This window comes from Seriola aureovittata, chromosome 18, assembly GCF_021018895.1.
Source record: "Seriola aureovittata isolate HTS-2021-v1 ecotype China chromosome 18, ASM2101889v1, whole genome shotgun sequence".
NCBI lineage: Eukaryota > Metazoa > Chordata > Actinopteri > Carangiformes > Carangidae > Seriola > Seriola aureovittata.
Genome location: NC_079381.1, coordinates 22,162,041 through 22,184,224, shown reverse-complemented (window position 1 = coordinate 22,184,224; position 22,184 = coordinate 22,162,041). Strand labels below are relative to the sequence as shown.

At 44.0% G+C, this 22,184-nt stretch overlaps 1 protein-coding gene across 3 annotated transcripts in view; it reads right to left on the bottom strand.

The window, feature by feature from the left end:
• Positions 1-22,184, bottom strand: part of LOC130186086 (membrane-associated phosphatidylinositol transfer protein 2-like) — a 52,023-nt gene that overhangs the window by 9,834 nt on the left and 20,005 nt on the right. For 2 of the 3 annotated variants that reach the window (XM_056402817.1, XM_056402816.1), the window contains 22 exons: positions 16,274-16,488; positions 14,254-14,375; positions 13,067-13,300; positions 11,048-11,416; positions 10,346-10,441; positions 9,581-9,685; positions 9,421-9,485; positions 8,323-8,413; positions 7,626-7,779; positions 7,333-7,522; positions 7,083-7,202; positions 6,259-6,470; positions 5,896-6,071; positions 5,034-5,204; positions 4,756-4,896; positions 3,547-3,708; positions 2,631-2,779; positions 2,252-2,368; positions 1,416-1,532; positions 1,095-1,243; positions 536-685; positions 50-233 (listed from right to left, as the gene is read on the bottom strand). In XM_056402817.1, coding sequence (XP_056258792.1) covers positions 50-233; positions 536-685; positions 1,095-1,243; positions 1,416-1,532; positions 2,252-2,368; positions 2,631-2,779; positions 3,547-3,708; positions 4,756-4,896; positions 5,034-5,204; positions 5,896-6,071; positions 6,259-6,470; positions 7,083-7,202; positions 7,333-7,522; positions 7,626-7,779; positions 8,323-8,413; positions 9,421-9,485; positions 9,581-9,685; positions 10,346-10,441; positions 11,048-11,416; positions 13,067-13,300; positions 14,254-14,375; positions 16,274-16,488 — 3,489 coding nt within the window. Of the gene's footprint in view, positions 1-49; positions 234-535; positions 686-1,094; positions 1,244-1,415; positions 1,533-2,251; positions 2,369-2,630; positions 2,780-3,182; positions 3,450-3,546; positions 3,709-4,755; positions 4,897-5,033; positions 5,205-5,895; positions 6,072-6,258; positions 6,471-7,082; positions 7,203-7,332; positions 7,523-7,625; positions 7,780-8,322; positions 8,414-9,420; positions 9,486-9,580; positions 9,686-10,345; positions 10,442-11,047; positions 11,417-13,066; positions 13,301-14,253; positions 14,376-16,273; positions 16,489-22,184 lie in introns of all 3 variants that reach the window. The other variant, XM_056402818.1, reaches the window with a different exon arrangement.

The window sequence follows — 22,184 nt, the reverse complement described above, 5'->3', positions numbered from 1 at the left end:
CACACACACACACACATGCACACAAACACACCGGCCCCCCACCCTTTACCTCGTTGATGAGGGATTTGAGGAAGTTGGCCTTGTGTCGGAGCGGGTCGTGGACCAGCCCGTCGCAGAAGGAGACGATGCCGTGGGGGAAGTTATGCTGAGAGAGCCAGGCCACCACACGCTGCTTCTGCATGTCAGGACGACCCGTTACGTACACTATCAAGTAGCCCAAGTCCTGCCAGTACCTGCAAATAATTATAAATGAGAAGAGCAGGCTCATTAATAAATATAAAAATACTGATAATATTGTCCACAGGAGACATGCATGAAGAAAAAAGAACAGGGCCCCGAACGCTTCCTTCAGGAACTTCTCGCTTACGCCGTCAGAAAAGTTTGAAAGTCTTCATGTAGTGACTTTAAAAGACACTAGCAGCATCTTTTTATACAGTTTCCTGTATAACTAAGTTATCTAGATAACTGCTATGTTATCTACTGTTCATTATTATTGCAGAACAGACCTACAGGGAGTTCTGGGTGTGATCCTTACCTCACCACGTCCACAGCTCCGGCTCGAACCTTTGGGTCGCTGCCCATGATTGACACACTGGCAGCAAATGACCCGTCGATACTGAACACAACAAACTCTGTTCCCCGTGGTAAAATCGTTAGATAGCTGTCTGCAAATGTGTGGTCGCCCCTGGTGGAGAGACAGCAGAGGAAAGGAGAGAAAGATGGAAAAAGAAAAGTTATTATGAAGGGAGATGTTCACCTTTCGAACACCGGATCCCAGAACAGCCTGAAGTCTTTGTGTTGTGGATTAAACGCTGTTGCTAGAAACTAATTTTGCTGCCAAAACATTCATGCTGCAAATCTCCCACTTCCACCACAAGCCAAATGTGTTTGAGGAGCTTGAGAAGATTCTGTTCTTTGTCACAGTCGCCACCAGAAGACACGTTGACGACTCTACAAAATGCTAATGCTAACGTCACTCAGATCACATTTCTTCTTCATGTTTGGTCTGAACAACCGCTGAACCACACGTCTTCATGCTTTTATGCATGGAGTATAATGTTTTTAAAGTGTGAAATAACAGTGACGTGGCGTACCTGACCACCATTTTGACAGGATACACCCCGATACCCAGCTTTTTGTTCTCAGGGATTACATAAGAGACACGTCCGCTGCTGTTGGTGAGCTCCGTGTCAAAGTACACCCACTCTCCAGAGGGCGGCTGGGTCATGATGTGGATGTCAATCTGCGAGAAAAACACACACACACACACACACACACACACACACACACACAAACCAATCTTTTAAACACGACACTTTGCAGCTGAGTGACCTTAATGACACAGATGGTGACGCCGTTACATAACACGTCTTTTTTTATTTTTTTTGGTTGGTCACAGCTGAACGTGTTAATACCTTCTCTCCAGTGAGGGTAACCATGTCCAGAGGGCCGTACATGAAACGTCCCGTCACCATCTGGGCCCCGTCCTCCGTGAACACGGCGTCATTTACACGATGGTTCGCCGTCACGTTCTGACACAGAGGAGGGAAAACAGGAAATCACAACCTCATTTTCCTATTTTTTACACTTTGATTTCATTTATTCTCTAAAGTGTTTTTTTTTTTTTACTGTTCATCTGCTGAGATCCAGATGAGTTGATCAAAATATTAATACTTTGTTTAAGCTTTACAAGCACTAACAAATAATTCAGTCTTTTTTGCCCTGAGTTCTGCCTCTCAGGCAACGAAGAGATTGTCTTCTGAGAGTAGAATCAGTTTTCATGTTTTGCATTAAAGATGCAGCAGTTTAATATTTAATTTTTTTTTTTTACAACCACCGAGCAAAATAAATCCGACCCGTACTCGGGCCACACGCTTGTTTTTCTTCTGGCCCATTATACACCTGGATCCTCGGCCCAAATCTGGCCCATTTACACGATGATTGTCAGATTCTGCTTCCACATCTGGACCAATTCTGGCGCACAAACAGAAAATCTATCTTCCAGCTGAATCGGAGGATAACAGCCAGAATCTGCCCAGATGTGGAAGTATACACGGGCCAGACTCGGGCCGAGGACCCAGGTACATGTTGGAGCACAAGTTTAGTTTTGCTATCTGGTACTGCGATACTTCTGAAACCAAATCTGGATCAGGATAACACTTGGATAACAAGTGTTTTTTTCTCTCAATCCGAAACATTTTCTGTAGGAGACGCATTTATAAACGTAAAAGAGAGAGAGAGAAGATCTTACTCTGATTTTAACATGAGTCCTCTTGCGGAGCCACTTCTCACGAGGTTTGGATGGAGTGAATTCAGACACTTCTTTACCATCCAGCTCCAAAATACTGGAGTTCTCGTGTCTCATCACCTACAAGGAAAATGATTTATAAATAAAGAACGCAGGACATTTCTTTACTTTATATGCAGGTCTGAGGTTCTGTACAAAAACTGTGACCTGATAGACGACCTGAAAAGTCAGACAATCACCAGAGTCATTAGCATTAATTCTCCAGCCACCATGGATGTGAATGTCTGTACCACAGTGTCTGCACTGGACCACAGTGATGGACCGACCCACAGACCAATAGACTGCTGACTAATCCAGCTGTGAACGTTAACGCACTACGCACCTGTCTAAGCAGGAAGGAGACGACGTCCGTTGACTCCCAGTAGGAGGCGTGGAAGAGATGAGGCAGGGCCACTGTTGGAAACGCTGTCAGGGCATCAGGACAGTACAGGGCGTAGTCCATCCTCTTACTGCCCCACCACCGAGAGGCAACTGCAGCGGGAGAGAAGAGAGACTTGTGAGCGAGTTTATAGTCAGTGAATCCAGGATCGTGATCCGTCTCTCTCCACTGCAGATCTACGCTCCGCTCGTGTAGAGACGAACCGTTCAGGAGGATTGTAAACTGAAGGAAGTTATAATATATATATATTATATAATATATGATATAAAGAGGCACTAAAAAAACGAGCAGCGATGAGTTGTAAAGAGGTTTGAAAACACACACTCGCAGGAGAACAGCGGCTCAGACCGAGAAGGTTCACGGGTGTCGTACGTGATGTCTGGAAACAGGACTACGGAGGAGGACTACGCCAGAGAAGGAAGGAGAAAGCTCAGGGAATGAGGATGGAGCCTAGCGTCCTTCCCTCATGTCCTCGCACTACAGCTCCCAGGGTACCTTGCTCTATGTTCCTCAGCACCCCGGGCGACGGCGGCGCCGAGCTGATGTCAGACGTGACATCGGTGAGGTCAGAGGTCATGTCAGAGGAGGTCATGTCAGAGCTAACGTCCGAGCTCTGCTCAGACTCCACGCCGTTGGGTCTCGGGAACACCTGACGGACTGTCTTGCGCGAGCGAGGGGACGGGCTCCGGGGGGCAAACTTATTGTAGGGCAGAGCCAGGTGGGACAGCAGACTGGACCTTTTACTGTGGCTCACTTTGTGTGCTGAGGGGATGTTTGGAGGGAGGAAACGACAACGTCAACATACAAATAGTCACCTTGGAGACAAAAACAGACACAGGGCGTCCGAGGGTCGACTTACTCGTGGCGATGTTGGAGGCGGTGTAAGAGTCGGCCATGCCGGACACCTGGCTGGCTATGCTGGCCTCGCTGGCCCTGCGGGTGAAGCGGAGGTGAGGGACCCCCGGCGACGTGGATGATGGAAACTGGCCGTCGACAAAAATGTGTGAGTGAAGAGCATCGGCTGCAGAGACAGAGGAGAGAGGTTCCAGTCTTACTGCAAAGTAATGAAACTGTGATTTAAACCTGCAGCAGATGATATTTTTTTGCCACTTGGGGGCAGCAGAAACAAGATGTACTGTATATTAACTTGATGCAACCTTTAATCCAGATTATCTAATCCACTTTACTTAGAAGTGAAACTGAAAGGGAGCAGTTTGAGGACAGAGCTATCGGCAGGTCGACTGAGAAACAAACTTCTCATTCAACAGTCTTTAAATTTCTTTTCTTCCTTTTTAATTTTCTTTTCTAAAACCTGTTTGATCACCACATTGTTTGTTTCCCATCAGACTACTTTGTTCCTAGATCTCAGCAATTAAAGGAATCATCTGACATTTTGGAAATAAACTTATTCCCCTGCTGAGATTTATCTTTAGAGGTGTTGGTGCATGATTGAGTTTGGAGCTTTGGGACAGAGACAGACCAGCTGTTTCCTGTCTTTATGTTGAGAATATTTCCTTGGGAAGTACAATACTAACTGTGCCAACATACCAGCAATGTGCTGCACAAAGCAGTTATCACAGAAGTTGAATGTGGATCGTGTGAAGATAAAACATTAGACACAAATGAAAACAAACACATAAATGATACGTATGAATTAAAAACCATTAAGAAAAGAAAATAATTAAGACCAACAACCAATCAGGAAAATTAATAAGATATGTAAATTAAAACGGTTAAAATGAGGGAATAAAATATGATTAAATAAATAATCAAATAATAAGATATGCAAAACCAATAGAGGAATAACAATAAAATAAAATGGTTAATTAAGACGAGCAAACCAGAAGCTATAAAGGAAAGTTTTCAGTTTAGATTTAGAAGAGGAGAGCGCTGGAGCAATAACCTCTAATGTGATTATTTTTCACCCGTTTTTCACCAAAACTCCTAATTAAAAAGATGTAAATGAGACTCAGGTTGTAAATTTAAAATAAGCCAAAAAGTTGCATCAAAAAAACAAACAGGAGGGAGACAAAAGAGATGGAGACTGAAAAGCCGAACAGAAGCTCACTCTCTGCGGGGAGCTGCGACGTCGGCCAGTTGAGGACGGGCACGGGGATGGAGGTCTCATTGACGGTGTTTTCCTGGCAGCGTTGCAGCGCCGCACTCCCGGACTCCGTCAGAAGCTGAGGGTTACTCTGCACCGTCTCAACTGGGAAAACCACGTGGAGGGAGGAAGAAAGAGACAAGAGATATAAAAGCTTGTAAAAGATAAAGACTCAGCCATGTGTAGTGCAGAAATAGCGGTATGATGCAGGTGTGTGTGTGTGTGTGTGTGTGTCAGCTCACCTAGGAGAGCGGAGTGTCCGTCACCCAGAGGAAAGCGCTGATAGCGGGGGACACTAAAGGGAGGCAGCAGGTGGAACCTCTTGTCCAGGAGAGGCTCGAGCCTCGAGGCCGAGGGGTCGGCTGGATGAAACAGGTTGTAAACCTGCTGACAGGCTGGACGCAGAGCCGACACTGGAGAGGAGAGAGAAACACAAGAAGAGTTCAGCTGAAGGGAAACTAATATATCACAGGAATAGTTTGACATTTTGGGGATTAAATGAGAAGATCCACGCCACGAAAGATGAGGCAACAACCAGAACATGGTTAGCTTAGCTTAGCATTAAGACTAGAACCAGGGGGAAACTGTTAGCTTGGCTCTGTCCAGCACAGTCTCAAGAAAAACAGAAAAAGAAACTATAAACATCCAACTTTTCTGTGAACTACAACAATCATATCTAATTGGAAATTGGTCCAGATGTTAACCCAACAGCTGCAGGTCAGTAACCTCTCTCCTTTAAACCCCAAAGGACACAAGATACGGTCGGATTCGTGCCTGAGAGAGCTCTGTCTTCAATCACGTATTTGTCCTGTCTTTCTCATGGATTTTTTTTTTTTTCTTTCAAATATTGTAGCCAAAACTTTTATAGCATTTAAAGACCAGAAAATACGACCTTTAACCCCTGACACCTGCTTTCCAGCTGCTGGAGACATTTATCCCACAGAGGAAGAAACATCAGAGGCTGCAAATAACCACTTCTGGCTCATTTGGCAAAAGAGAAATGATCCATTTATAAACCTACAGTTCATCTTTTATTAAATGCACGAGGAGCATTGCAATAAACTGAAAGGAAGGTGCAGAAAAAGGGGAGAAAGTGTCGCTCACCATCTAACGACGGCACCACGGTCTTCCTCAGTGCGAGCACCAACCCCAGGGGAGAGCCGAAGAGGAAGAAGTCAGTCACCTCGAAGTCGAACTTTCCCAAGGAGCCTCCCTCCAACATGGTGCTGCTGCTGGAGCGCCGTGATCCGGGCTCCGCGTGGAGCACACTGGAGTGAAGACTGCTCACAGAGAAACACATGAACAAGTTCAAAAAGACTGTGTTTGTTTTTATTTTATTTTTATTTTATTATGTTTTCACGACGAAGAACAGCTGTAACCCTAAACCCCTGGACTCAAATGTCTAAAAATCAAATGGCTAAAACTAAAGCACACATCAGTTTGTGTCCACGTCACCGTGTGTCTCACCTGGACAGGAAGGCTTGGTGGTGTTTGATGGTGTCCAGCTCGTACGTGGACGAGTCGCTTCGCTTGCGCGGGAGCTGTTTCTTGGGGTCGTCGGGCCCCGAGCAGCGAGGGATGTCGATGTTGCTGCGGCTGAGGTGGCGGCTTCCTTCGAGGGACGGCGAGGAAGGAGAGACGCTGTTTATGACGATACCCGGAGAGAGGAGGTCCGTGTCCTGAGAGACAGAACGGAAAAGAGTTCAGCTGAGTTTTGAGTTTTATGTTTTTCTACAGTTTTAATGGTTAAGCTTTCAGCCATGTAAGTTGCATGGTTCTGAGTATTGCTGTGAGATTTGGTAAATACATTCATGGTCCCCAGAGGATGAGTCCCCCCGACTTTTCCTGTAGCGCCACCAACAGGTTAAAACATTTCTCCTATACAAGGAAATGTCCTAACAACATGCTGGATGTCATGGTCGCCACAGGATGAATCCCACTGACGTTTCCTGTAGCGCCGCCATGAGGATAACATTTCTGGTTCAGCGTGAAACGCCTCGACAACTGTTGGATGGATTACCGTGAAATCTAGCTACAGGTTTCTATTTCCACCTAAACAACAACAGCTTAAGACTGAATTCTGTGACACCTGCAGCTCGTCACTGTGGAGGAATATTGTTTTTATTATCTATTGTGTAATTTGTCATGTCTGTCTTTATGTTGCTCTAAGAGGATGAATGTGATGAACATTATAGGAAACGTCAGCAGGTCAGCGTTGTGGTCGTGAAGACTGTGCGACCTCACGGAGCTGCTGACGTCATGGCGTGACGTCAGAGCAGAGAGTCTGATACCTGCACACTGATGGCGCTGCCCCGTCTGCTGCTGTTCTGACTCTCTGACACCGTCACTGAGCTGCTGCACAGGGCGTCAAATCCCAGGATTCCCCCGACACAGTCGCCAATAACACACACCTGCATTAGAAAGAACAAAGAAGACATGAACACACACACACACACACACACGAATCAGCTTCATCTGAACATGCAGCACCAAGACACCGAGGCCGATCACCTTCACCCCGCCCTCAGGTGTCACACTTACCTGGCCGTTAAAAGACGCTCCTTCTAAAGACTTGATGAAGTCGCTATACACCTGATTGGCTCGCAGGATGACGGTCGCTACAGCGTCTTGGTACTGTGGTGCAGAAGTAGCCAGGAGAGGCAGAGCGGCCAGCGGGATGTGGTCCTGACTGCTGGACAGGCAGCTCTCGTCGTAGCTGTAGGGGCTCAGACTGCAGAGCAGAGAGGACACCGTTACGATCTGTGAACGTGTGTTTCACGTCCGCACGGCAGGTTGTTTAAATGCTGCTGAATACTCAAGGAACAAACGCTCACTTGGAGACGAGCGAGAAGGCGTCGACGCACACAGCGGGGCAGGGGACCATCCTGATGGCGGTGCGGCCCAGAGCTGCGGGGTAGTGGACCCTCATCACGGTCTCGAAGGCCCCGCTCAGCGTGTTGACGTCTCCCTGCTTGCTGTTCTGCTCACCTGCGGACGCACAGGAACAGAACCTGATCGGTGTTTGCAGGACTTTTCATCAGTTGTTCCAAATCTTTGCAACTTAACAGAAAAATACAAATCTTGAGAACAAGTTGCATTTGTCAACAAACTTTATGGTTTTATTTTGAGGAATTAATGAGGCCGAAAAAGGAAAAATTAACTTGTTTTTAATTGAAATGCAGCAGAAATGTGTTTTTATCCCTTTCTATTCTGTTATTCCTTTTACAAACTCTCATTTTTGCACCTAAATACTTAAACAATTAATCTTCTTAACAATTAGCCAATCAAGAAAGAATGAATCCTTCCAATTCTGATAATCGAGTTTTCATTTATCAAAGATATTTGCCTCTCAAATATCAGGATTTCTCTCCGTGTCTTTGTTATGTCCCTATAAAGTCAATATGTTTTGGTTTTGGACAAAAAAATATAATAATTCTATGTTACTTGCGTTTATCACTATTATCTATATCTGTTTGTATTGATTTTTTTAACACGTGTTGAAGTGTGAACAGGATTAGATTGTTGCTGTACCGGAGCCGGTGTCCAGGATGTTCCCTCCGTGCAGGACCAGGACCAGGACGTGAATTTTGGATGGCTGCAGACACTGCTGAGACGAACAATCCTGGGAGTGACACGACGAGGAGGAGACACGGAGACGGAGGAGGGAGAAAAGGAAAGAAGGTTAACAATGACCGAGGAGCGAGTGAATACAGGAGGAAGAGGAGAGAGGAGAACAGAGGGAGACGAGTGAGGAACATGCAGGGAAAGATACTAGAACTAGATCTATTAGACAACCAACAGAAAATCAACAGAAAATCAATCAACAACAATTTTGATTTCAATAACAACAACAAAAAATGCAATAACAAAATTTAAATCTTTATTTTTCACTGTTTGCTGCCACGTGCGTTAACAGCAGACTCTATCTGCTGAGGAAGACCACATGATGCGAGTGAAAGCTATAGAATTGCAACTAAATGGACTTCGAGGCGAGATTGTTTTTAGCACCTGCTGTTCCCGAAAGTCAGGGGTGAACTTTCTGTCACAGCTGTGTTCGAGGGGTTCTTCAAGTGCTCAGAAAAAAAGTAAGAAATTTGAACATCAAAGTGAAACTCCAAGCGAAGTGATCTCAGGTGTTCATTGTTTTCTGGAGTCACTAACACCGGGGTCATGTGTTGGAGACTGTTTCTTAGTCACAACCTCTACACAAATACTGGGTTCAATATTATATTCTACATTAAATTCTATCTATTCACATGTTCTCTTCTCTATTCTATCCGTTTCTACTGCCTGGCTACAAGACACTCACATTTAGTTTTCTGGAAACCCTGACGGATTGAAGTTTGTGCCTTTTCGAGACACACCTCTGGACACAAAGAGCAAGAACACACACCCACAAAGACAGCATTTATACACACACACACACACACACACACACAGACACACACACACACACACCCACACACACACACACACACACACAGACAGGGAGTGTAAAATGAAATCAACTTTCAGCTGATTGCTGCGGTGGATGACTGAAGGCTAATTTAGGAGAAGGGGTTTTATCTACAAGTTATTTAATTAAAGGTGTCAGTGAATGAAATGAGAAAAACAGTGAAGGAATCGTACCTCCATCTGCGTCTCCTCATTACTCATCACGGCGTACTCCCCGCCCGACTCCTGGTACAAGGTCTCTGTGAAAACATGATTCACTCACTCAGTCATGGTGCGTTCAAAGTAACAAACAACACATGGTTTAAACTGTAAATGTGAGCATGTTCCCATTTACCTTGTGCTTCATCCACCTCTATTGTTTCTATCTTGTCCATCAGATCGTTGGAGCTCCACTTGGTCATCTCCTTGCCGAACATCTCCTCGTTGTCAGAAAAGTCCTCTGCATGAGACACAGAAAAACCTTCCATATTTAACAGACAAGATCTTTACTACACTGGAAAGTAATTATTCGATCTTTTGTCGCAACAATCAGTAGAAATACGGCGTCCTCGTTACAAAGTGATCAACCATCGCTTCTTTTATGCAGCACCTTTTTGACCTTGCTTTAGAAATGACTCTTTTTCACAGCTTTTGCTTTCGCTCTTTTTAAACGTGCTTTCTAAATAAAACTGAGAATCTCTCTGGCAGCGATCTTGAAGAGCAGGGTCGTTTATTGTAGGTTTCATTTAGTGAATCTAACACGATAAACTAAGATTGCTCTTCTGTAAGTTTGACTCGCTGATACTTTCACTATTGAATGTTTCAATGCAAAGAAACGCCTTTGAACTAAGAGAATTAACTGAATTAATGAGGGAAGCTTGAGCTAATATTCATCAGCCCAAAGACACAGAGACAACCTGAGATATATGACACAAATAAACTAATCAGTCAAGATAATGTTTGCCTGCTGTGAGGCCAGAACGAAGCAGGAGGCACAAGTGAAATATCATTTATAATTCTGTGACACAATACAAATAGTGCAAGTTTAAAATACACAATAAAGCCATTTGCATCTGAGCTGTAAGTTTATTATGCGTCAGGCTGAAACAGATGATTTTACCATGAGCATCAAAGAACTCGTCGTCTGTACTGTCCTCCGAGTCCCGGGCGATGCTCTGCATCCTCCACTCTGAGATGCTCTGATGAGACGGGCTACCTGCACACAACCAAACACAGCAGGTGTCAGGTGTCACATCTGCAGGTTAGAGATCCGGTTAATAACCACATTAAAGCTCCATCTTTTCTTCTTCTTCTGTGTTTTATTTTGAAGTGTTGATCCATAAGAAGATATATTTGTGGTTCATCTCAGTGTAGTTTTACATCTCCTCTCTCAGGCTTCTCTCTGGAGCTCTAGTAACAACAGGTCGGTGAGCCAATCAGAAGAGAGGAGGCTCTGAGCCTCTCTTCTGATTGGCTCACTGTTTTCTGAGTGATCTAATAAAAATATAGCAGATTTCAGGTAAAATCACAAAAAGAAACCAAATCCTGTAAAAAGGTTTGGATGGTGGGTCCAGGTGGGCGGGGCTTGGTGACTGCTTTGTTGTGACATCACAAAGTTCCAGAAGTCCTGACGGCTGGTTTTAAGGCTCAGTTTCTGAATACAGGCTGTGTGCATTTCTCTGTGGACTGAGGCTTTGATACTTTCACAGTATTAATATAGAAGGTAGACCTGATCTATAATCACACTACACATGGACAGAGACCTTTACACTGGTTTTCCAAAAGCAACAAAATGAGGTAAAAAGCAGGAAGTCGTCCTCACCTCCTCTCTTAGACGACCTGTTGGAGGATCTAGAGGATGTTGACCACTGCTTGGTGAGTTCCCCTCGTGTCTCCAGTGAATCTCCCAGCTTCCCTCCTCCTCCTCCTCCTCCTCCTCCTCCTCCTCCTCCTCCTTCTGCCTCTGCGTTGGATCCCGCAGTCTCAGCTCCCGTCTCCTGGTCCTGGCTGACAGAGGAGCCGTTGGTCTCCGTCCCCCCCTCCTCATTGAGGCTGTACTGGGCCATCTTCTTAGCTAGAGCCAGCTGAGTCTCCAGCTCCAGCTGCCTGATGTCCTCGATGGTCAGGCCGTACCACTCGTCCTGCCAGCACCACGCCTGCCGGTGGGCTCGCACCATCACTTTACGCAGACCTGGGAGGAAGGAGAGCGACACACACATTAAAACAAAATGGAATACAGAATACAGAACGTTTCCTGAGAGATTCAGAGGTAAGAACGCTGCCTCAGGTAAAGAGGTTTGGTTTCAGACATGGGGGAATTGATGGGAACTGACATAACACAAAGACTTTAAACCTGAAATGTGGTTTTTATCATTAAAATTCAATTCTTGCCTCAGGGACACTCCTTTGATCATCAGAATAGTAAAAAAAATATTCACACAAATAAATTAAAGTTATAAGTTATAACACGACCTCTGAGCAGCGCTACCTCTTCGGGGCAGATTGGAGGCTACAGTGAGTCGCTATCGGAAAGTGACCAGACGCGCCGAGGAGATAAAGCGTTAACTTTGGCGTTTCTTTCCAACCTCTGGAAACAGCTGTTGGTGAGTAAAGGGATGAAGTTTGATGCTGAACTGCTAATGCTAACGTTAGCTACGTAGCAATAGAAAAACCTGGGTGTGTAGTTTTGCAGCCCTGAGTATTGTCTGCAGGCCCAGGACAGGCTCCATGTGACCTGAGGGGTAAAACTCAGGACATGAAAATACTCTCCTAATACTGCTGTGAGCACATGGTAATAATCACATTTAGATTTGAATGTGTTCAGACGGTTTAAACTAGCTGGAGCTGTTTCTCCACCACACACAATTTAATTTGAAATGTTTTCCAGCTGTGAGCATTTCATTAGAGCGCCCCTGTGTTTGAGAATAGCGTCACACTCAAAAATGGACTTTATTCAATTGGCACAACGTGTGGTTCGACTATATTTCTGTCACTTCTCTAGCGTGAACAAACCACACGTGATTTTTAACACCTCACACACACACACACACACACACACTCTCAACATCGCAGCTTTCCTACTCAAGTTTACATCCAAAAACACCGGACGACCATCCTGTGACATGTCATGTGACATCGCGCCAATATATACTGTAAATATCTGAGCCGCTCTCTGTCAATCAAAGGAGATTTAAATTTTAATCAACGTCATCCTTCCTCTTGATGAACTAAACAAGCACCAGCTGGTTACACAACCCTAAAGCCCCTTCAAGCAGATCATGAATAAAACATCCAACCTGGCAATAAAAAGCCCAAATTAGCAAACACAGAAAAGCTATTCTAATAAGATCCAGTGAAAAGAGCCGCTGACACATTATGAAATTAAGCATGAAAGTGGAAATCACTGAATAGATTATTAACAAAGGTGCTGTGTTGTACAACCCAAAGAGCCTTTCAGCACAATTTAGACTAAAGACTTTACGTCGGAGCTGATATGTAGTAACATTCATAAATCTGAAAAGGTAAAAAAAAAAAACCACAACATTAGCATAAAAACAAAAAAGGGGGGAAAAGTTGCAGGTTGAAGTGGCGGCGGATGCAGAAAGATCTGTTGATTAGAGCCATGAAGGCGGAGCAGCTGCTGCTTCATCAGCCTGGAAGTGACCGCTGTGAGGGAGCGAGCCGAGGCCGGTAGGAAATGAATCCAGTCCGCTCTGTTATCTCAGGGAACCAGACTCTTCTCTGCGCTCCTGCCTCTCGCACACTTTATTTTATTTATTTATTTATTTATTTATTTATTTATCTGCTTTACCTGCGCCCCAGGAAAACCAGTCATACCTACCCACGTCGTGTATGAAGCGCTCGATCTTGGACTGCATGCCCCAGTATCTGAACTCCACCTTGCAGAGCTTGTAGGCGCACATGACGGGGTTCTGACCCGGGTCCTGGTTGATCTCCTCGATCCAGTCCTCCGACAGCGGACCCCGTTTGGTCTTGACGGACTGATACAGCTTCGGGTCTTCTTCCACCAGGTACTCGTGAGGAGCGATGTAGTCCTTCACGATGTCTATGGGGTCTGAACACACACACACACACACACACACACACACACACACACACACACACACACACACACACACACACAAATGCATAAAATAAAATAAAAGCAGATCTGAGCAGTAGGTATGAGCAGGACAGATGTCACCTGCCTCCAGAGCACAGTGTGTGTGTGAGAGTGTGTGTCTCTGTGTGTGTGTGTGTGTGTGTGTGTGTGTGTGTGAGTGTGTGTGTGTGTCTCTGTGTGTGTGTGAGTGAGTGTGTGTGTCTCTGTGTGTGTGTGAGTGTGTGTGTGTGTGTGTGTGTGTGTGTGTGTGTGTGTCTCTGTGAGTGTTTTATGTAATCACTCCCTGCAGGGAACGTGTCTGGAGCAGGCTGCATATTTTTTCCTGCACCCCAGTGAATTTTAGTATTCAGAGGCTCAACACCAGCTCTTACACTCCACAGTCTGTTTCACACCGTCTGTGTTTTCACTGCAAATATCACTGTGGACATTTGAGGTCTGCTCCTGCTCATGAAGAGATGACGGGATCCATAACGCACAGTTTAAAGTCTGAAAGTGTTCTCGATGGTAGTGGCACAGACAGTGTTATCATCTTTTGGTTATGAAACATCCCCAGGTGAACGTGCACAAAACTAGAAGAAGAAACTTAAAGAAGTACAACCAGATTGTTCCAGTGTCCTCTTAACGTTTTCGCCTCCATCACTGACGTCACCTGACGAGTGTTCATATGATACTATCTCTAACATAGAGGTCGACTCTTCTCACTGCTAAGTCAAGGTTGATATATTGAGCCCCACCCAAAACAACCAGCATAAATTATTGGTCAGTAAACGCATCATGTGGAGCTTAGAAGGAGTAAAATAAAGTCTTTGTATTCTCTTAAACTGAATAAATTTCCCCTCAGCCTCCTTCGTATATTTCCCAGTCTTCGATAGCGTGTGTTTTTGCGTGCACGATGATCTGCTTACCCACAGTCCTCTGCCTCTTCTCAGCAGACGACAGGTTGAAGACATCCCCTTGGTTTCCAGTATCTGGTTTATAGTACGTCTCGATGTCTATGGAGAACTTCTCTACAAAGGGACAGGTGTACCTGAGAGCCGACGACAGAAACCGTTAGTTAGAAGCTGAAATGCAGAGAAGAGAAGCTCCTCCCTACACTGTAGTATTGCCATTGGACAGTAACTAAGTATGTTTACTTGAGTACTATACTTGAGTATAGTTTTCAAGTATCTGTATTTAACTTGAGTATTTTTTTTTTTGTGGGGGGGGGGCGGACTTCTGACTTTTGACTCCACTACATTTCTATGAAGTACTCTTACTTTGAAGCACAGCTTTTAGTCAGTGGAATTAATCTTATTTTATTTTGAAAATGTAATAAATCATGTACTGTGCAGCCCACTCCTCCACTGTCAGCCATGTTTGAACCTGTCAGTGTCCTAACGACGGCGACGTTAGATAGATGAAGACGAGGCAGAAGATTCGTGGTCTGATCTGATCTGAGGTCTGTGTTTGAAGGTTTAGAAATAAAGAAAGATTCTTTCAGTTTTAAACGTTTCAGTTTTGTTTTTATGTTCATCTCTCTCATGTTCTACAAGCTGTTTATTCTCCAGGTTCGGCAGGTTGTTTCAGAGTCATCAGGTTCTGTAAATGTGGAACAATAATGTACTTTGGAATATTTAAGTATTTTTTAAAATAAAGTACAACAACTTTCACTTGCATTGGAGTCATATTCAACCAGGAGGATCTATACTCTGACTTAAGTGATGGACGTTATTGCCCACCTCTGAGTATCGCTGCTTTTACTTTACTTGTTATAATATTTGAACGAGATAACCTTTAAAACTGAATGAAACCCCCCCACCACCCCTGCAGGAGCCACACAGCTCATGTGAAGTCCGGCAGATCTAAACTCGCAGCATCAGCATCATCTGCATGAACCTGGTGCCAGCTGCATAAAATCCTGCTGGTGTGAGAAAGTAGCTGGACCGGTCGGTTTAGAGATATTTAGTCAACGGGAGGATAAAAAGTTGGCAACAGCTCGTGTTCGGCCGACGGATATGTGATTACTCAGCTGAATATAAAAAAAAAAAAATGCCCCTTCAGCAAAATCAAGCAAATGTTATTTCATTCATCACATTTATGAATCTAGGAGCCGTATAATGAAAACCTTTAACGACGTTTTATGACTGAAAGGTCAGTCTGTCCTGCTTTAGATAACCTGCCTAATGTTAAGCTCCAGTGTTAACGTGCAGCAACTGTTTTCCCAAGAGGCGCAGGGAGGGTTTTTAGTGTCTGTCCGGCCTGTCGGCGACGTGAAAACACTTTCTCCTCTTAAACACGTTCAGCGTGAGTCTCAGACCAGTTAAAGAAAAGTTATTTCCTCCGACTTACAACCAAGTGTAAAAGTGACTTTGAAGAGCAGCTCTCATATGATCACATGATTGATCAGAGGAGGACTGTGTGCAGCAGTTACAAGTATAGATAAAAAGTTTGTTTTATTTGTGTGAAATCTTTAAATCTCTGGGGACAATTAACAACAAACTAACATATTTATAATGTTTGAAAATATCAATAGGGGTGACAGAGAATTCAGTTATTTTGTATTTAGAATATAGTGCTTCATGTTTAATGTTATTGTCTGTTTTAATCCCTCAATGCCCAAAAAAGGAAGATAAGTGGTGAAATACTTAGAAATAATTGACTAAAACTACTGTATTCTTAATCATAGTCCTTCAGCTAATGTATAATAATAATAATAATAATAATAAGTAATAAGTAAGAATAAAGAAGAAGAAGGAGAAGAAGAGGAAGACGAAAAAGAAGAAGGAAGAAGAAAAAGAAGAAGAAGAAAAAAAGAAGAAGAAGAAAAAGAAGAAGAAGAAGTAATATATGGTGAAGTTTGTTTGCAGGAGTAAAAGTGACTTGAGTCCAGCAGCAGTTTGATGATTAGGGGCCCAGGTTCTTGTGGGGGGGGGGGGGGGGTCTCACCGGGTCCGGGTGTAGGGGTAGGCGTTCCAGGACTCCTCCTCCACTCGCAGCGCCGCTTGGGGCAGGATGGCACAGAACCAGGACGGGATGTGTTTCCCGATGTGATAGACCTTGTGCGTGTACTGGCCCGAGCCCCCGGGGCCGTCCTCGTAAGGCTTGTTCTCCAGGATCTCCACGCCGCTGCCCTCACCGCAGCTCTCCTCCCGGCTCTTTTTCTAAAGGGGCGGCAGAAAGAATCAGTTACTGCCGACATTTTCACCATCTATCACATTATATTTCATTATATTTCAGTGAGTAAAACAAACTTAAACTGTCAAAGTGCGGCAGGACTTTTATTTTATTAAATGTACGGTTGAGAGGTTTGTCCACTCAGCCTCATCCATCAGCCCCCGGTCCCCTGACACACATCCTCCCACCCTCCTTTATTTCCTATAGCTACGTCCAATTAAACCCTTGCTCCTCTTACACAGCACTCCTGTCTCTCATTCGAAGCCCCCTCCATCACAGAGCTGGAAAAAGGGAGACTGCCTTTTCCTTTTCCTTTTTTAAATTCTTTTAGAGCGGTGAAGGTGAGGGAGCTCCACTGCACAGAGGAGGTAAAATCAATGCTTTTCCTTTCCGCCCAGCGTGTAACATCCCGTAATAAAAGGCAGCAGATGGTTCAACCCCTCAGATCCTGTAAGACTGAGCTGTGTATTAAGCCTATTGCTCCACAGAGGGAGTTTGGGATTACAGCATCAGTTTATAAACACACTACATCTCCTTAAGAGGCTCTGCATTTAGACCGCGGCCGTCTGCGGCGCTCGGCTGCACAGGAGGAACATGGAGTGTTTATAAATCATATCAATCCTCTCCAGGATCTGATACCGGAGCCTAAACATCAACATTAGGGAGATTAGTAAATCAGTAAAAGTGGAAGGATAAATAATTTTGGATACAAGCCTTGCTGAGAGAACAAATAAATAAAAACAAATATAAAAAAATCTTCATCATTTTTTATGCACAAGCTTAAAAATAAAGCCCCCAAAATAAAAAGGTTACTGTTCTTCAACCCCTTTTGATTACAGTCATCACCTTTTAAATTTTACAACCAAAAAGTCAGAATGAGTGAAAGAGACACTGAACCAAAGTCACAGAGGCACAAACAGAAAACTGGGGCCTGGAGTTTTTAACGTTTACGTCACCAGCTGTTGCAGCGACATGAGGAATCCCAAGATGCTTTGCACAGAGAGAACCAGGAGACCTGCAGTGTGTTAGGAGCAAAGTAAAGAGGCGTGACCGAGGCTATTCCACAGTTTAGAGCCAGTAATGAAAAAACGCCCAGCGGAGGAATCTTATCTGGCAACCGGTGAAGAGAGAGAGAGAGAGAGAGAGAGAGAGAGAGAGAGAGAGAGAGAGAGAGAGACACCAGTACCAGTGAGGAAACTGACCCACTGATTCCTACAGAGATAACTTTTACCAAGATAAGAGTCAACAGTCAACGTCCGGGGCCGAGGAGCGTCGGTTCTGGTTTTATCTTATAAAAGAAAAATGTGCGCACCTCTCTCCTACTTCAGATAAGAGGTACACTCAGTTTTCTAGAGCCAGCTGGTTGAAATGATGAGGAGGAGATTAAAAATAACACTTTTTTTTATTTTTTATTTAGGTGTTTAATCCTGATTGATAACAAATCTGTGAAAAATTTTGATTAAAGTCTCATTCATAAGTTTTAATTTGAACTGTTTCCGTCGACCTGCAGTTTTTAATGAATGAATAAATACGCCGTCAGACGACCACACTGTAGATACTGTACCCTGCCTTCAAACCCGTGATTGAAAAGCTGTTTTATTCCCTCCATTGTAATGTGCTGCGGGTCGAGGAACGGCGCCGTGTGAATACAAATCATCGCGATCATTATTAAGAGCGAGAGTGAGGCGCTCGGGGTCAAGAACGAGAGCTCGGATTGAACACGGAGCTCTCTCTCTCCTGGAGACTTTAGGGAGGTAATATCAGTAATGAAGGTCAGAGGAGGCAAACAGCTGGAAAATTGCTGTAATCTAGCAGGTAATGTAATTTAGGTGAGGAGCTGAGGGCCTTAAATTACCCTCCTCATGTCTGCGTGTCTTCCGCTGCAGCACACGGAGGATCTGTATTAATAACACACGTCTGGGAGCCGAGGTGTGTCGACCCCGCACACGGGAACTTTGAGGAAAAAGTGTCACAAACTGAAGATGGAGCATCAGTCCTGCTGTGTTACTGGATCCAAAACCTCGCTGTGGTGCAACCTTCACCCCCCCCCCCCCGCTGCCTTCAGAGCGCCACTCACAAACATCTGCCTTCTGCAACACAAGTGGGAACCAAGGATGCTGCGTCTGCTCTGTGTGTGTGTTCTGGTGTCTGGCTTTCATCCAAATCTGACACACACACACACACACACACACACACACACACACACACACACACACACACACACACACACACACACACACACACACAGTTGAGGCATGACAGACGACAACAAGGCTAAGAGGCTACAGTAATGCTAGCAGCTCTGTGAGGAAGTTCTTCATCCATATTTTCTGGTTCAACCGCCCTTAAATTTAAATATGTATATATTATTTTGTTCTTTTTAAAGAAACACTTATTCTATCTGTGACTGTGGTTACTGTTGTTATGTCTGATGTTATTTATTTTATTTTATTCTCATTTTGTAAGTTTGCATTCTGACTATCCAGCAAAAATAATAAACATATTTTTAAAAATAAACGGTGACAAAGTCTTTGAACAGACTTTTAAACTCTGTGGTAGTTCCTGCTACAGTAGTTGAACTACATGTAATTTATCTGGTAGTTTAACTACGTTTCACAGTAGCTTGTGATTGTTCAGCTACACTCAGCTGTGCATAATGATTCAAGTAGTTAAATTACTGGGTTTTTTTTGCAAATGAAACTATGAATAACTTTGAAATCAGTTTATTTTACCATTTCTTCTGCTGAATCTCAGCTATTCTATTAATCAATGACATTCCCATGAACAGAGGGGTATTTTACTTTTTCTGGTTTATGTTATAACCTGTGAATGTGACTTTTTTTGTATTATATTCCATTGGAGCTTTGTTGCCAGGAGATAACGGGATAATTAAATATTAGCAGTATGACCTTTCTGGGCTTCCGTACATGGACATCGTCGATTTGATCTTTGATTTTTCTACAAAGCAGTTTGAACTAACACTTGCTGCTGGTAATTATTGGTAAAATAACAGACCTGCAGAGTAAAGAGTTATCAAAGTCTTTGTGCCCTTGAACGTGAACAAAGTTGCACCAAATATATAAAACACAGAGGGGATGAGTCAGAACTGGGCTGTGAGGAGAGGCACTCGTCCAGTTTGAAACAAAGACTGAAAAGCAAAAGAGTAAAGAAACGTTTTAAAGAGCCTCGGCCAATTTGCAAAGAAGGCAGCGAAGGGTTTCAGCAGCTGACAGGGGAAGAAAGATGAGGAGAAGAAGTGAAAGAAAACAGAGCCCGTGTCCAATCGGAGAAGTGCTGCCGGGTCGAGCAGACACTCTCAGGACCGCGTCCGTGGAATCATAATGGCTCTGGCTTTGCCGAGGGTCTCGCTTCTGCCGGGCTGAGCCGTCCCTGAATAATTTATGTGACACCACAAGGTTAGCATAAACCGGCGGTGCACGACTCCCCGTCCTCAGGTCCACGTAAACGTTCCTACAGCAGAACCTCATGCATCAAACGTTATCAGCCGCTGCTCAGAGGTTTCATTCTCCACTTCCATTCCTCAGCCTCTGTGGCTGCCGTCAGTCTGACACCGGACACTCATGTCTCAAACTGTCAGCAGCTCGCTGCTTCAATTAAATAAATGACTTGGCTTTTTTGCTTTTTTTGACGTCAGGACAAAATTTTTATAAACTTTTACTTATGATTCATAAAAAAACTGGATGAAAATGTTTTTTTATTTTAAAAGAAAAACGAAGGATTTCGCTTCAAGAGCCGGAAAAACAAACAATCCTTCATTCCACCTTGAGCGCGCCTCTCCGCCGCCGCAGTTTTGGCATTAAACATTTGCTGCACTCCCTCACATCCAAACGTGTGTGACGATCTGTCTGTAGCTCAGGGTTTTCTCTGCCCTGAGCTCAGGCTCACAGATGAACTTCACAGAACTGTTGTATATATATATATATATGTTTACACAAGCCTTTACACAGTCAGAAATGACACTGAGATACAGTTTCACAACTCTCCACACACAGATGAAAATAATATTGCTACAATATCCCCCCCATACTGTAAACTCAGCTATAATTAGCTTTTATAATTGGAGGACGACCTGTTTTTGGAGACATGAAACAAAATGACAGGAACTGAATCAGTGCAATGTAATCCACTAACTGCAGCTTTTGCGACACTAAAGATGATCATTTATTGGTTGAAATTGAGTGTTGATTCCACTTTATGGTCATTTTAGAGGCTGCACTGAAATGTTTTGGGATTCTGTGACAGCTGTAATAAAATTACTACATTTACTTGGAGCCGTAATAAAGCTCCAGTTAACTAAGTTTCAAACTTTAAATCTTATTTTAGGTCCTTATGTTTTGCAGCTCGGGGGCTCCTCAGGAAGAATATATTTTAAAGTTTGTTTTTTCTCAACAGAACTAACAATGCAGACCAAATGATTATGTATATGTATAATAATAAAATAAAATAATTCCCTAAAACAGCTGCTCATTGGTTGGGGACTATTTTCAGTGGTGGATTAATCCACATTTGGTCTTAGTGAATATTATGGGAAGCAGGATGGTTGATGTGAAAGATAAAAAATAAATAAAAAGAAAAATACATTTGATGTAAAAATCATCGCAGCTACATTTCTAACCACCAGGACGCTCTCACCTCCACCTGCCAATCCAACCCGTTTCTTTCCCCTGACGGAGAGGGAAAGGTGTTATAACACCGAAACCTGTATCCAGCTCTGAGAGCGAGACATACTGTAATGTCGTCATGGCGATGCAGACTAAAACCATCATGTCTGCCCTCCCGCTCTCTCTCTCTCTATCCGACCCTCCCTTTCTTTCAGTCTCTATCTCTCTCTCATCCATATCACAAACAAATGATGGCAGCTTCTGCCATGCTGCGGCTGATGTCACCGGTTACCAGGGCAACCCGGCTCTCAGCTGTGACGCTGAGCGAGAGGAGGAGGAGGAGGAGGGGGGACCAGCAGCGGACGTGTGTGTGTGTGTGTGTGTGTGTGTGTGTGTGTGTGTGTGTGTGTGCATGTAAAAGTGTTCATTATCAAAGCTGATATTCAGGAGGATCTTCGACCAGTAAGAGTCGGAGGAGGAAGATCACTCCGCCTTCTCACAGCTCCATCACTGCGCGTGGACGTGGAGTGTGAAGTTAAAACTGAGGGGGACAAAAAAACATGACTCTGACAAGTGGAAATGTTTTTTTTTTTTTTTTTCTTGACATCTGACTTCATCTTCTTTCCTTTCACTTCACACTGAATTTCTTCTTCATCTCAACCCGACCGGAGACACACAAACATCCGCCACAGCGCGCTGCCAAAGTGAATCAGCACAATGAAACCTCAAGAGAAACTACAGCAACAAACGACACCCACACTTCTCTTAATCTGATGATACACTGAGTTTCTGCTTCTGTGTAAAGTCCCCTCGCTAATTTTTTATCTATTTATTGTGTCTTTATTTAAACTTGGACATCACTGACGGGTAAATCCCTCATTCACAACGCTGTGGAGGAGATAAAAATACCATAATAATAACAGGTTCAAACAGAAATGAAAAGGTGAGAGGTTAAGAGTCTAACATGACCAGGAGGGACGTGGAGAATGAGCCGGTTATTAGCTGCAATGTAAACGAATGTGGACGTGAGATATGAAGGCAGTTTTTCAATAAGGGCTTTT